The following is a 14,998-nucleotide window of genomic DNA, read 5'->3' on the forward strand; positions in this document are numbered from 1 at the left end:
CGGGTTTGGTGCACTGCACCTGCAGCTTTTCTGTGGGTTTGCCATGCTTGGCCATAGACTATTATTTCCTGCGGGTTTGGTGCACTTTCTGAAGGTGCACCACACCTGCAGGATATATAAAAACTATGGCAAAGGGCAGCTAACCCAGGAAAGTCGCAGATGCTCCGTTCTGCACCTGCGGTGCAGGTAAACCGCAGCGCATCGATGTGAAAGCAGCCTTATAGGGGGGTTTAGAATAGTAAGTGTTCATTTACATGCAGTTTGTGGGGTGATAAAACATCATAGTTTAGATGCTTTTTCACCACCCCTGCCGCAAACCCCACCCCCTTTAGCTGCAGCGGCTGGGGGTGTACACATGCAGCAGCAGTAGTTGTATGCCATTATGCCCTGTTATGGTTGGTGGGTGCAGCACATGTCAAGCATGAAGATTGAAGTGAATGAGGCCACTCTGCAAGTGCCTTGCAACCTAGTGCAGTACAGCAAACAAGGGATTACAGCAGGCAGCATTGTGTTGCTTTCTCACCACCTGTTTTAACCCATTGGAACCCACAGAAGCATGTAGTTGTGAGGCACTTGCAGAGTGGCCCCATTTATTTGAATTGGCCCCAATTGGCAGGCAGTAGCACCCACCAAAAGCAACAGGGAGTTTAATTCCTCCTGCGGCATGTGTACACCTTTTGGCTGCTGCCTCAGCAGCAAAAAAGGATGGGCCGTGAGGGCTGTAAAACTGTCACTCAACTGCAGGGTTTTACCACTCAGAGTCCCAACCCAAAACCGGAAGCTCTGCTTGTTTGCTCCACCTCCCCTTCTCCGTTGCCACATTTGGCACATTTCGGGGGGGGGGGGGGGGGGGGGGAGACTTGTACTTGTTTTTGAATAATGGGCTGGGGTGCTGACATCACGGGAGCCCTGGACAGGTAAGTGTCCTAATAAGTCAGCAGCTACAGTATTTGTAATTTCTTGGGGGGGGGGGTGGGGGGCGCCTGGAGCTTTGCTTTTCAGTTTGCTGCTGCCGAATGCAACCAAGTGCCCATACACAAGTGCAGCAGGCACTGCTGCCCCTCTGAAAAGCAATCCGAGCGTGTTTGAAAGGTGGTGGTGAGGAGGAGATATGTTGCCTCCTCGCCTCCTGATTTAAACCCATGATTGCCATGCAATGCATGCTATTGCGACGCAGTAGTACGGCAATTAGAGGTTTAAATCGGGTGAGGAGGTGACCCTGCTCGATAAACTTTGACTTCTCCCATGTTGTTCAGGTAGATCTGCATCTCTTTAAGGTTGCCTACAACTGCTAATGGGGCCTCTTCTAAAATATATACATGTTTGGGGGTTCTATGTAATTTTGGAGCAAGAAAATGTAGATATTTTACATGTAGGAGGCAAGTGGTTAAACATCCCTTTCTGGGAGCATGTTCATGCACACAATGCCTGTGATTGCGCTGTCATTAGCACAAACACTAAGACCCCAAGCGTCACATAGCATTTTGCTTTTAGGCCAAAAAGTTAAATTTTGGTCTCATCTGACCAGAACATCATCTTCTACGTTTGCTGTGTCCCCTACATGGCTTCTTACAAACTGCAAATGTGACTTCTTATGGCTTTCTTTCAACAATGGCTTTCATCTTGCCTCTCTTCCATAAAGGCCAGATTTGTGGATTGCACGACTAATAATTGTCCTGTGGACAGATTCTCCCACCTGAGCTGTGGATCTCTGCAGCTCCTCCAGAGTTACCATGGGCTTCTTGGCTGTTTCTCTGATGTTCTCCTTGCCCGGCCTGTCAGTTTAGGTGGACAGTCATGTCTTGGTAGGTTTGCAGTTATGCCATACTCTTTCTATTCTTGGATGATGGATTGAACAGCGCTCTGTGGGATATTCAAAGCTTGGGATATTTTTTGTAACCTAATACTGGCCATACACTAAAGGAAACATCGAAAAATGAACATTCGGCCGTGAGAGCAAACAATAGTGCCATCATGTAATGATCGATTAAATCATTCAGTGGACGTAAATCCATTTTTTTGTTTTGTGTTTTATTTTTTATTTTTTTATTTTTTTTTTTACATATACCTAGTGCAAACAGTTTGGATGCATTAACCTTTTCAATTTATCATTCGTTCAGCAGAAAATTTCCAAACCTGTCCTTCGTTTTTTCAGCGCAAAAACGTCCCAACGATTATCGATTTTGTGCCCATTAACTGGCCAAAAGCAAACTAACTGTGTAAATGACCGAATTTCAGCCAGTTTTTCTTATAGTGTATGGCCAGCGTTACCCTGATTTAAACTTCTCCACCCCTTTATCCCTGATCTGTACAGCTGTATTTATACAGAAAATAAATTGCACACAGGTGGAGTCTGTTGATTAATTAGGTGACCTCTGAAGGCAATTGGTTCCACTAGATTTTAGTTGGGGGTATTGGAGTAAGGTCCCTTTCACACATGCGGACTGTAGGTCCGTATTTCATCCATCCGTTTTCAGATGAAATACGGACATAAATTCATCCCTATGGGGGTAGCGGGTGTCGGCGGATGAACATCCAACACCCAATATCAGCCGTCCCTGCTATGGTCCAATTCTGCATATCGAGAAAAATCCTATTTCACTTACGTTCACCGACTTACACAGCTCCTTTCTTATACCATTGGGTTGTTACGCCACCTTCAGAAGAGGACTAGGCAGAACATGTTAGTATGTTATAACAAAACTAGAACTTTCTACTTCCTCCCAAGGGGCGGTCCCTTGGGTAACAACCCCCCAGCCTGCTCCTGCAGCCTCAGTTTTTTTTTTTCCTGCCTAGTGAAGGACCTAGGAACCCTGCGGGTCCATAGGTCCATGGATTTTTCTGCAGAAGTTTGCCTTTTGCGCAAGATTAATGATCCTGTGATCTGCTATCAACAGCTGGCTGGGTGACAGGCTGGATACCCTTATCCTTGTAGTCTCCCCAGCCTGGCCAGCGAGCGCGTGCAGACCAGAGCTTCGCGCTGGGTTAGCCACAACATTCCCCCCAGCTCCAGGGTCGGCCGGTGGGTGTAATGCCCCGGGCCACACGTATGACCGGGCTACTGATGTCTGCGTCACATTGTGCTGGGCCAGCAGCCACCCCGTACTGATCGGAGAGTGGGTCTGTAATGGAATGTCTCCCAGCTCATCAGGACTGGTAAGTACAGGTCTCCCTGCCTTGGTGGGGCTGGGCATTCCCTGGGAGGTCGATTCGGGGGTCCCTCACCTCCCTCTCTTCTCTCCCTGTCCCCCTTCCCTTTGGGGGATGCTGCATGGGCTGCTGAGTGGTGTGTGTGCAATAGACAGGGGCTCCCGGGGGGGGCTCTCACCTAGGGTGGGGATTGCGCTGGGTAGCTGTGCCCTGGATGCCTGTAGGTCTCTCCCCTTGGTGTCTGGAGGCTGTCTGCGCTGATCGCTTTAGTGCTGTTTACCGCCATTTCTATGCCTGTTTTTTCACTGTCCCTCATTGCATACAGTGTTCGGCCATTTTTGGTGTAACCAGGGAGCAGCATGCTCTGACTCCATTTTACTGTAGTCCGGCGACCATTTCCCCTATGTTTATGTCCTTTTCACTGGATGCTCAGCGGTCATTTTGTTGAAGCCTGAACACGTTTTTCAGCTTCAGCGCTGTACAGTGGTGCTCAGCACAGCGCGGTTTTGTCTCCTAAGCCTTCCGGGAGCTGATACAGGACATGGGCACACCTTTCTGGACGGCTCAGAACTCGGTCAGGGTGGTGAGTCCTGCATTGGGGGCCCCTCAGCCTGCAGCAGTTAGGAGGGTGGGACCATCACTGTTCTAAGTCCCAAACAGGTGGCAGACAGGCTAGGGTCAGCATGGCTTCAGAAACTGGTGTTTCTTCCCCCGAAATCCAGGCAATTGCAACCGGTTCGCCTGCAGACAATGTAGTGCCTCTGGATGCTTTGTCTGCAGTCTTTAATATGTTCGTTGCCAAGATGGAGGCAGTGCATGGGCGCAAAGGTGGTAAAAAACGCTCCCTTTGTTATCCAGGTCTTCAGTGTCAGCAGTGGTGCTGAGGTGCCTGATTTGGCTAAAATGCCAGTCGGCTGACCAGGCATCCAAAAAAACCCTGACTGATTTACCCTTCCTTGGCGAGCAGCTCTTTGGATCCTTATTGGATGACATTATTAAAAATGCAACAGGTGGTAAGGGTACACTACTCCCACAGGCCAGGAAGGCTAAGGAGCCACGCCGTAGGCAAGGACCCTCATTTTCCGCTCACAAATGGCTTTTTCATCTGCCAGAGCTTCGGCTAAATGTCCACAGCCCCACAGGATGACCTCTGAAGGACAAGAACGTCCCTGGAACCGCAAGATTAACAAGCCTGCGAGAAAAAGTGCTACCGCATGAAGGTTTGCAGCCTGGTGGACCTCTCGGCTGTCCAACCAATCTGTCTGCGATCTGAATTCCTCCGGCTACAAGATAATTTCTCTCTTGGCCACCAAAAACAGATTCTTTCTTTCCAGCATACCCGTACTCCCAGTTCGCTGGGAGGACCTAATGGGGGCAGTAAGGGACTTGCTGAGTCGCGGGGTGGTAGTACCTGTTCCGCAGTCGGAACGTTTCCAGGGGTTCTACTCCAATCTGTAGTCCCCAAGAAGGAAGAGGTACGTCCAATATTGGACCTAAAAGCCCTCAATTACTTTGTAAAAGTACAGAGGTTCAGAATGGAATCAGTTCGCTCAGTAGTCGCTGCACTCCATCAAGGGGACTCCCTGGCGTCTTTGGACATCCAGGATGCGTACCTGCACATACCCATATGACTTCGGCATCAGAAATTTCTGTGATTTGCAGTTAGGGAAGCCCACTACCAGTTTGTGGCTCTCCCCTTTGGCTTGGCATCAGCCCCCCGAGTCTTTACCAAGGTATTTGCTCCTGTTTTGGTGTTGCTGCGACAACGTGGGATTGCGATCGTAGGTTACCTAGACGATCTCCTCCTGAGAGAATCTTCCACCTCAGAATTAGAGGAGGATGTGGCCATCATCATGCAGACCCTGCAGGAATTTGGGTGGCTGTTGAACCTAAGAAAGTCGGTGATTGTACCGACACGGCGCTTGGAGTACCTAGACTTGCTGCTGGACTCCATGGAAGCGAGAGTTTTTCTCCCTCAGACAAGTTGCAGACTCTTAGAGCTACGGTAAAACTGCTGATGAACGCAGGTGGTCGTTGCTACGCTTCTGTATGCGAGTCCTGGGACTCATGGTGGCCTCCTTTCGAGGCAGTACCGTACACCCAGTTTCATACCAGAGTCTTGCAGAATGAGATCTTGACGAAATGGGACAAATCTCTGTTATCTCTGGATCAGCAGATTCAGGTGAGCCAGTTAGTCAGGGACTCCCTGCTATGGTGGCTGAGATCCCCGACACTTCAGTCTGGGAAGTGATTCCTACCGCTACACTGGACAGTGATCACAACAGATGCCAGCCTAACCGGCTGGGGTGGAGTAATGGGAGTTCAGTAGACCCAGTGCCTCTGGTCGGAGGTGGAATCCAAGTTGCCGATCAATGTGCTCAAGCTGCGACCGATCAGGCTATGCATCTCCACATGGTCAATGAGACTTCAAGGGAGTCCGATCAGGATCCAGTCCGACAATGCCACAGCGGTGGCATATGTCAATCAACAAGGAGGATCAAGAAGTTCGGCCGCCGCATGGGAAGTCGCTCACATCCTTCAGTGGGCAGAGCGAAATGTACCGGCCCTATTGGCCATTTACATCCTAGCAGTGGAGAACTGGCAGGCGGACTATCTAAGTTGCCAGATGCTGGACTCAGGAGAATGGGAGTTGCATCCGGAGGTGTTCAGGCTACTGTGCCTGCGATGGGGCACACCAGACGTGGCTCTTCCGGCCTCCCGTCTCAATCGGAAGGTGCTGAGATTCGTATCCAGGACAAGAGATCCTTGGGCAGACGTGCTGGTGGCTCTGTGGGATCAGTACCAGCTGATCTATGCCTTTCCTCTGCTGAAACTGTTACCACGTCTGCTCCGCAGAGGAGAGGCCGAGGGGATTCCAGTAATTCTGATTGCCCCAGATTGGTCCCAGCGTTCCTGGTACGCAGACTTAGTACGCCTGGTGGCAGACGCATCATGGCGACTGCCGTTACGAGAGGACCTTCTGTCTCAAGGTCCAATTCACCATCCTGCTTTACCATCGCTGGTTTTAACGGCATGGCTATTGAGAGCCAGGTGTTGAGGAACCGGGGTCTTTCGGACTCGGTGATTCCAACTATGCTGAGAGCACGGAGATCTTCTTTTTTGGAAGATATATAATCGTACCTGGAATGCCTACATCTCCATGTGTGAGGAGAAAGGATGGCGTCCGTGCTGCTTTTCTATATCCAGGATCCTGCTGTTTCTACAGCGAGGAATAGACCAGAAATTGTCTGTCTGCCTTTTAAGCACCATTAAGGGACAAATATCAGCCTTGGCTGTGTTTTTTTTTTTTTTCCCAGCGACCCCTGGCGTCTCACTCTCTAGTGAGCACTTTTGTTCGGGGGGTCCGACATGTAGTCCCTCCGGTGCGTCCACAGTTACCCCTGTGGGATCTGAACTTGGTGTTATCGGCGCTTCAAAAACTGCCATTTAAAAATATCAGACAGATCTTTGTTGACCCTTTACCAGAAAGTGGGCTTTCTAGTGGCTATTACATTGGCAAGGGGGGTTTGGAACTGGCGGTCTTGTCTTGCAAGTCGCCCTATCTGGTTATCCACAAGGTGAAAGTGGTGTTGCGTCCGCAACCTTCTTTTCTGCCGAAGGTGGTTTCGGTGTTCCACATCAATGAAGACATTGTGTTACCATCTCTGTGTCCTAAACTGACACATCCTAAGGAAGTGGCCCTCCATTCCCTGGATGTGGTCCGGGCTCTAAGGGTGTATTTGTCTGCCGTGGCTCCCTTTCGGAAGTCAGGCTCTTTGCTTGTTTCGGTGGCCGGTCCAAAAAAAGGCATGGCGGTCTCGTCGGCCACCATTTCCAGGTGAATCAGACAGATTGTGGTCCAGGCTTACGCCTTGAAGAGGCAGGTGCCCCCCTTTCCAGTCATGGCCCACTCCACCAGGGCAATTGGAACGTCTTGGGCCTTCCGACATCAAGCTTCTGTCACGCAAGTGTGTTTTTTGTGGGTATAACGTTTTTTACTATTTACTATTCCCAAACTATGTTTTTTGTGGGTGAAGTTTTATACTGGTTCCCACATGTCATTGTCGGTGAAGTTTTTATGCTTTTTTTCCCACCCCTCGTTTTGGCACTGCTTGGAGATGTCCCGATGGTATAAGAAAGGAGCTGTGTCAGTCGGTGAACGTAAGCGAAAATATGTTTTTTTGCACTCGCTGTAAAATCCTTTTCACTGTAGTTCACCGACTGACACAGCACCCTCCCCTCCTATTTTTTGACATTATACTGCTTTTTCATGTAATGAGGCTGCAGGAGCAGGCTGGGTTCTAGTTTTGTTATAACATATTAATATGTTCTGCCTAGTCCTCTCCTGAAGGTGGCGTAACAACCCGATGGTATAAGAAAGGTGCTGTGTCAGTCGGTGAACTACAGAGAAAAGGATTTTACGGTGAGTACAAAAAATCCTATTTTTAATTTTTTTTTTCTATCCATATGCAGAGCGGATTGGATGAACACAGACAGGTGGTCCATGTTCATACGATTAATCCCGCACCCCCCATAGGGGAGAGCAGAGATCCGACAGGACGGTCCCCGCTGAGCAATCGGAAGTTCGCGGGGCAGATCATCACGGATCCGTCCCGTGTGAAAGAGCCCTAAAGGGACTGAATACAAATGCACACCGCACTTTTTCACATATTTATTTGTAAAAGAAAATTGAAAATCTTTTATCGTTTTTCCTTCCACTTCACAATTATGTGCCACTTTGTGTTGGTCTATCACATAAAATCCCAATAAAATACATTTATGTTTTTGGTTGTAACATAACAATGTGGAAAATTTCAAGGGGTATGAATCATTTTACAAGGCTCTGTATATCGTAATTACATTATATTCTGACTATATATGCTATCTATCATTTCAAATGTGCCAAAAAGCCGGTGCCACAGTTTAAAAAGTCCATTGCAGCATGTTTAATGGAGATCCATGTGCGCCATCCTGGAACCTGACCTTTTTATATAATGTTTTTGTAGGAAAGAACAGATTGCCCAGCAGAGGGAATATAAGAAGAAGAAAGCACTCAAGAAAGCTCAGAGGATAAAGGAGTTGGAGCAAGAGCGAGAGGATCAGAAATCGAAATGGCAGCAATTTAATAACAAGGCCTATTCTAAGAATAAGAAAGGCCAGGTAGGACAGGTACTCTCCAATTCCATGTGCTTAAAACAAAATGCTTTGTGCTGTATTGTCTGCTAGTTAAAGCTGAACTCTGGTGTGACCATGAATTTCCATTATAAACGTAATGCTTTGCACTGTTTGATTAAAACTTGTCCAGTAGTTAGAGCTTTGGGTGGTGACTGGTCATTTCCATGCTCTCAAGTAACCGCCTACATGGCCTCACAGCACTGTCATTTACCTGCTGGGAACACTGACGTTTGCACATGCTGTCCATGAAGAAGCAAGAACTTGCATGGGCGGAACAGCCCAGTGAGCATCTTAAAACAGATCACTCATCACAGGTAGCTCTGACTTAAGGACATCAAACACATGCAAAGACGTTCATATGATCGGATGCATGGGTGTAGGGAAGTGGATGGTGGGGATCAGTCTTATGAAGCAAGGAGATAGATTTAACCTAGCCTTTTGGATATCCGCTTTCAAGCTGGTTTATTCAGGCACTGTTTGTGCATGGTTTTCATTAAAGTCAGTAGGGGGATTGCTTTTTAAAAGATGCAATACAAATTGACTGGAGTTCAGCTTTGTAGTATATGTAAAGCCTTACAATGAATTTCTCTTGTTTGCTCCCATTTTGTCTGTTAAATATACCATTGAAAGTGTTTTGTTTGTGTAATGAGTGCAAAAATTGCCTGTGGATCCTGTCAGAAATCTACTAAGCCACAACTGCCTTTGCTCTCTCAGAACACACCTCCCACCTAGGAGGTGTTAGGGGTGTTAATCTGTAGTGATGCACTTCCTGTCGTACGTGACAACATTGCTTGTCCATACAGTACACTGTATGAACATTGTCACTCTAGGAGAATAGATGTTTCTTGCAGGAGAAATGGTGAAAGGACTGGTAAGCTGTATTATTTAACACACCACTTTTTTTTATTTTTATTTTTTTTATTTTGCATGGGGTAGAAAAGCTTTAAATCCCAAACACACTTTTATTAGTTATAAAAGTGGAACTTGCTGTCAAGGACACAGTTAAGTGCATTTCTGCATGCTTAACCACCTGCTTACTGAGCACTTTTACCCCCTTACTGCCCAGGCCAATTTTTAGTTTTCAGCGCTGTCACACTTTGAATGACAATTGCACGGTCATCCAGCACCGTACCCAAAACTAAATTTCTTACATTCACCAACTGACACGGCTCCTCTCTGTAACTAAATGGGTTGTATAGCCTGCCATTAGGAGAACTAGGCAAAATTGTTACACAATACACAGAACTTTTAATCCCGCCCCAGGGGGGGTGGACCCTGTGCTATCAACCCTCCTCACTGCTCCCAGCAGCTTCAGTTTTTATTTTGCCTAGTAAGAAGAATGACCTAGGAACCCTGCGGGCCCTCTCGGCCCATGTTTTTGCAGCAGGTTTGCGGCTTTTTGCGCAAGATGAAAGATCCTGAGATCTTCTATCAACTGCCGGCTGGGTGACGGGCTGGTTAATGATATCCTTGTAGTTTCCCCAGTCCGGCCATCGAGCTTGAGCAGGCCGCAGCTAAGGCTCGGCAGGCCACAACATGCCTCAGCTCCAGCGGTGGTCGGTGAGCTTCAATGCTGTGGGGTATACATATGACCGGGCTACTGCCGTCTGGATCACAGTATACCGGGCCAACAGCTACCCTGTAACTGTGCAGGAGTAGGTCTGTGATGGAATGTCTCCCAGCTCTTCAGGACTGGTAAGTACGGCTCTCCCTGCCTCGGTTGGGTGAGCAGCTGGGCATTCCCTGGGGGGGTCGATTCGGGGGACACCTCACCTCCCTATCTTCTCTCCCAAGTCCCTATCACCCCTCCTCCCCCCCCCCCCCCGAGGGGGGTGGCTGCATGTGCTGCGGGTGGTGTGTGTGTGGGCTTGCTGTTTTCTCACCTGTGGGGGCTCTGTGTGACTGGCGTTGGTCCTGGTCTGGGGGGTCCCAAAAAGGTGTTTGTGGAGGTTGTTCTGGCTGTAGGCAGGCAGCACGTTTTTTTATTTTTTGTTCTGTCACCACATGGCGCTGTCTGGCGGCCATCTTGGATGTGGGAAAGCTGGTATTCCCCTGATGAGCTTCAGCAGCCATCTACTTTAGGATCTCCTATTAGTTGCATCGGTGGCCATTTTCTTAAAGCCGATCGTTTTTTTTTCGCCGCTGTTCTCTTGTGGCAGCATTACATGTGTGCTCACTTGCTGTTTCTTGTGTCCACTGTGTGTACAGGACGCTGGATGGGTCTTTGCTGAACGCTGCTAGCTCTGCAGAACGTTTCCCCGCTGTTTATAGCAGCTGCTGCTGACACAGTTTTCGCCTCTCTGCAACTGGCAACCTCTTAGGGACTACTGGCACTGCTAGTGGCATTCACAGAACGCCCCAGGGTGGTGAGTCCAGCGCTAAGTACCCCACCCCCCACGCGGCGACAGCAGGAGGGTGGGACCTTCACTGTCCGAAGTCCCCTCGCAGGTGGCAGACAGGCTAGGGTCAGCATGGCTTCAGAAACTGGTGTTTCTACCACCGAAATCCAGGCTATAGCAACCGGGACACCTGCTGTTAGCACGGTGCACATGGACACCCTGACGACGGTCCTCCTTGACTCCTATGTTGCTAAGATAGAGGTGGCACGTGGAAGGAAAGGGGTGCACGTAAGAGGCCCCTGCCCCCCCCTCCACCTCTGGGGAGAGCTCTGATGCAGACTCGGGCCTTGCTGTGGCTGGTGACCCCTGCTCTGACCTATCAGACGTGGCTGACCAGGACAGTGAGGATGATTCCCCGTCTGGGTCCGGGCGCAACAAAGCGCTAGTTGGAGCACTTATCACAGCTGTGCGCGATACCCTGAAGATTCAGGAGCCAGCAGATCCCTCTGCTGATGTACCGGTGCCCTTTGGGTCCCGCAAGCCAGAACGTTCACCTAAGGTGTTCCTGTATTTGACTTATTTTGACAAATTCATCTACAGGGAATGGGGTCGCTCGCAACGGACCTTTTCGGTCCCCAAAAATTTGGCGATGCGTTACCTCTTTGAGGAAAGCCTTCTCAAAATGTGGTCGGCTCCTCCGGTCATGGACCCCCCCCCCCCCCCTAGTATCTAGGTTAAATAAAGTAACCACGATCCCGGTTGAGGGGACTCCTGCATTCCATGGACAGGAAGGCTGAGGCGGTGGCTTGTTCCTTGTTTACGGTTGTGGGGTCAGCTGTGCGACCTGTACTGGCATCCGCACTGGTGTCGCAGACACTGAGTGGGCAAAACTTTTGCACCGCGAATTGGGAGAGCAGAATGCCTCCCCTGTCTGCGTGGAGCTAGCAGACCAACTAGTGCAAGGCCTTAAGTACGTTTGTGACGTGGCCCTGGATACTCTCCCGTTATTATCCAAGGCTTCAATGTCAGCTGTGGTGCTGAGGAGCCTCATTTGGCTAAAATGCTGGTCTCCAAGAAAGCCCTGACGGATCTTCCCTTCCTTGGCGAGCGTCTCTTTGCAGCCTCGTTGGATGACATTATTAAGAATGCCACTGGTGGTAAGAGTACACTACTCCCACAGGCCAGGAAGGCTAAGGAGCCTCGTCGCAGGCAAGGGCCCTCTTTTTCCGCTCACAAGCGGCTTTTTCGTCCGCCCGGTGCTTTGTCAAAAGGCCCCCAGCCCACAGGACATCCACAGATGGTCGGAAGCGTCCCTGGAACCGCAAACCTAACAAGCCTGCGAACAAAAGTGCTACCGCATGAAGGTTTGCCCCACCCACTTTTCTGGTGGGGGGTGGTCTTCGGGAGTTTGCAGTCCGGTGGACCTCCTGCTTATCTGACCAATGGGTCTGCGATCTGAATTCCACAGGCTACAGAATAGAGTTTATCTCTTGGCCGCCAAACAGATTCTTCCCCTCCAGCATACCCGGTTTGCCAGGAGGCCCTGTTAGGGGCGGTAAGGGACTTGCTGAATCAGGGTGATCGTACCGGTTCCAGAATCGGAATGCTTCCAGGGGTTCTACTCAAATCTGTTTGTGGTTCCCAAGAAGGAAGGGGTACGTCCAATCTTGGACTTTAAGGCCCTCAATCACTTTGTAAAAGTGCAGAGGTTCAGAATGGAATCAGTTCGCTCAGCAGTCGCTTCACTCCATCAAGGGGACTTCCAGGCGTCCTTGGACATCCAGGATGCTTACCTGCACATATCCATTTTGCCTTCAGCATCAAAAATTTCCGCGTTTGGCAGTCGGGGAAGCCCACTACCAGTTTGTGGCTCTTCCTTTTGGCCTAGCATCAGCCCCCCAAGTCTTTACCAAAGTACTGGCTCCAGTATTGGAGTTGCTAAGGCAACACGCGATCGCGATCGTGGGTTACCTAGACGATCTCCTCCTGAGAGCATCTTCCGCCTCAGAATTAGAGGAGGATGTGGTGATCACCTTGCAGACCCTGCAAGAATTTGGGTCGCTGTTAAACCTAAAGAAGTCGGTGGTTGTACCGACTCAGCGTCTGGGGTTACTATTGGACTCCAGGGAAACGAGGGCTTTTCTCCCCCAGACTCCCTGATCTGGTGGTTGAGGTACCCGGTGATTCAGTCTGGAAAATCGTTCCTTCCTCTGACATGGACAGTGATCACTACGGACGCCAGTCTGTCCGGCTGGGGTGGAGTGATGGGGATTCAGTCAGCTCAGGGCCTCTGGTCAGTGGAGGAATCCAAGTTGCCAATCAATCTGCTCGAATTGAGAGCGATCAGGCTGTGCCTCCACACATGGTTCGATGAGTCTTCAAGGGCGTCCGATCAGGATACAGTCAGACAACTCCACGGCTGTGGCGTACATAAATCACCAAGGGGGAACAAGAAGCTCAGCCGCTGCTCGGGAGGTCGCTCACATACTTCGGTGGGCAGAAGCATCCCAGGGGTGGAAAATTGGCAGGTGGAATATCTGAGTCGACAGATGCTGGACCCAGGAGAATGGGCATTGCATTCGGAGATATTCAGGCTGCTGTGCCTGCGGTGGGGCACACCAGATGTGGATCTATTGGCCTCCCGTCTCAATCGGAAGGTACCAAGATTCATGTCCAGGACCAGAGATCCGTGGGCAGATGCGCTGGTGGCTCCGTGGGATCAGCTGATCTATGCCTTTCCTCCACTAAAACTGTTGCCACACCTGCGCAGAGTGGAAGCCGAGGGGATCCCAGTAATCCTAGTGGCCATCACATGGTCTTTCTAGTAGCCATCAATGTCTTCATTGATATTGCTTTTCATATCAATTAAGACATTGTATTACCATCGTTGTGTCCTAAACCGAAGCTCCCCAAGGAGGTGGCCCTTCACGCTCTCGATTGTGGTTAGGGCTCTGAAGGTGTACTTGTCTGCCACAGCCCCTTTTCGGAAGTCAGACTCACTGTTTGTTTGTTTCAGTGGCTGGTCCAAAGAAGTGTATGGCGGTCTTGTCGGACACCGTTTCCAGGTGGATCAGACATATATATTGTAATCCAAGCCTACGCCTTGAAGGGGCAGGTGCCCCCCTTTCCAGTCATGGCCCACTCTACAAGAGCAATCGGAATGCCTTGGGCCTTCCGACGCGAAGCGTCTGTCGCTCAGGTGTGTAAGGCGGCAACCTGGTCATCTGTCCATACGTTTACCATTCTACAAGGTAGGCGTCAGTGCATCAGCTGATGCCTGTGTTGGCTGCAAAGTTTTGCAGGCGGCCGTGTAGTTGCAATTGAGTTTTTTTTTCCTGGTTTTTCGATAAAAACGCAGTACTAAAAATATAAAAGAGAATATTCCTGCGCCTAATCAAAGAGTAATCTAATTGTTGCACCGCTGCACACACTGAAATGGGGTACTTGAACCCCAATTGGAGAAGACAAAAGGTAAAAAGGTAGTGGTGCGCGGTACTATGGTGAAGAATCTAGTTAAAACAGGTTTAATATATTCAATAGGTACTCAAAAGATTAGAAGATAAATGTAATATCGTCTCCACTACAGGTAATAAATGGAACGTAGAAAAAGAAAAGACAATATATGTATATAAAAAATATATATATGTATATATAGTGAGGGACCCTCCTATGCGTAGTAGTATTTTGAGTGGTAGACAAATGGATAAGAAAAACAATTAATGATAAATAAGACTGGTGGTCCCAATGCGATTTTTTTTTTTTTTTTTTTTTTAGGTAGCAGAGTTGCATAAAGTGGCAGTGCTGAATATAAAGAAGGTCCGTGAAAATAACTACTACTGTATTTGTTTCAGTGACTAAAGTACTATACATAAAATAGTGGACGAAATAAAAAATATATAAAGTGAATCACCATGCGATTTGTTAAAAATGACGAAAAACGCATACAAAGTGCTAGTGCTGAACAATAAATAGATCTGAAAAGAAAATCTGCTAAGTCAAAGTATATGTGTAACAGTGTACAAAAGTAATCATTAGCTAGATAAGGCAAAAGATGTAAGTAATGCTTGCCTTGTGACTAAAGAAATCGCATATGGTGTTAAAGCCAAGGGAGGGTTAAGCAAAGTGACTCTGTGCGGGTGTCTTTATACCATAGACTTAAATATCGGTGCAGTGCACTAAATTGAATCATACAATCAAAGAAAATAAATCAAATTGTTGAATCAAAACAAAAACGCATAAACGATCCAAGTGTTGGTGAGAGGGAAACAACCCTCTGGGAATAATCCAAAACAGAAGGAAAAAGGTGCACAGTGTTTGAAGCTATAAAAAATATA

General features: G+C 48.7%; 1 protein-coding gene across 3 annotated transcripts in view; it reads left to right on the forward strand.

Annotated features, from left to right (window-relative positions):
- Positions 1–14,998, forward strand: part of SMNDC1 (survival motor neuron domain containing 1) — a 51,043-nt gene that overhangs the window by 21,818 nt on the left and 14,227 nt on the right. For 2 of the 3 annotated variants that reach the window (XM_077455065.1, XM_077455063.1), the window contains exon 5: positions 8,157–8,319. In XM_077455065.1, the coding sequence (XP_077311191.1) occupies positions 8,157–8,319 (163 nt within the window). The remainder of the gene's footprint in view (positions 1–8,156; positions 8,320–14,998) is intronic. The other variant, XM_077455064.1, reaches the window with a different exon arrangement.

The sequence above is a fragment of the Lithobates pipiens genome, unplaced genomic scaffold (assembly GCF_037356315.1).
Source record: "Lithobates pipiens isolate NorthernLeopardFrog02 unplaced genomic scaffold, aLitPip1_a1.2 Scaffold_25, whole genome shotgun sequence".
In the NCBI taxonomy this organism is placed as follows: Eukaryota; Metazoa; Chordata; class Amphibia; order Anura; family Ranidae; genus Lithobates; species Lithobates pipiens.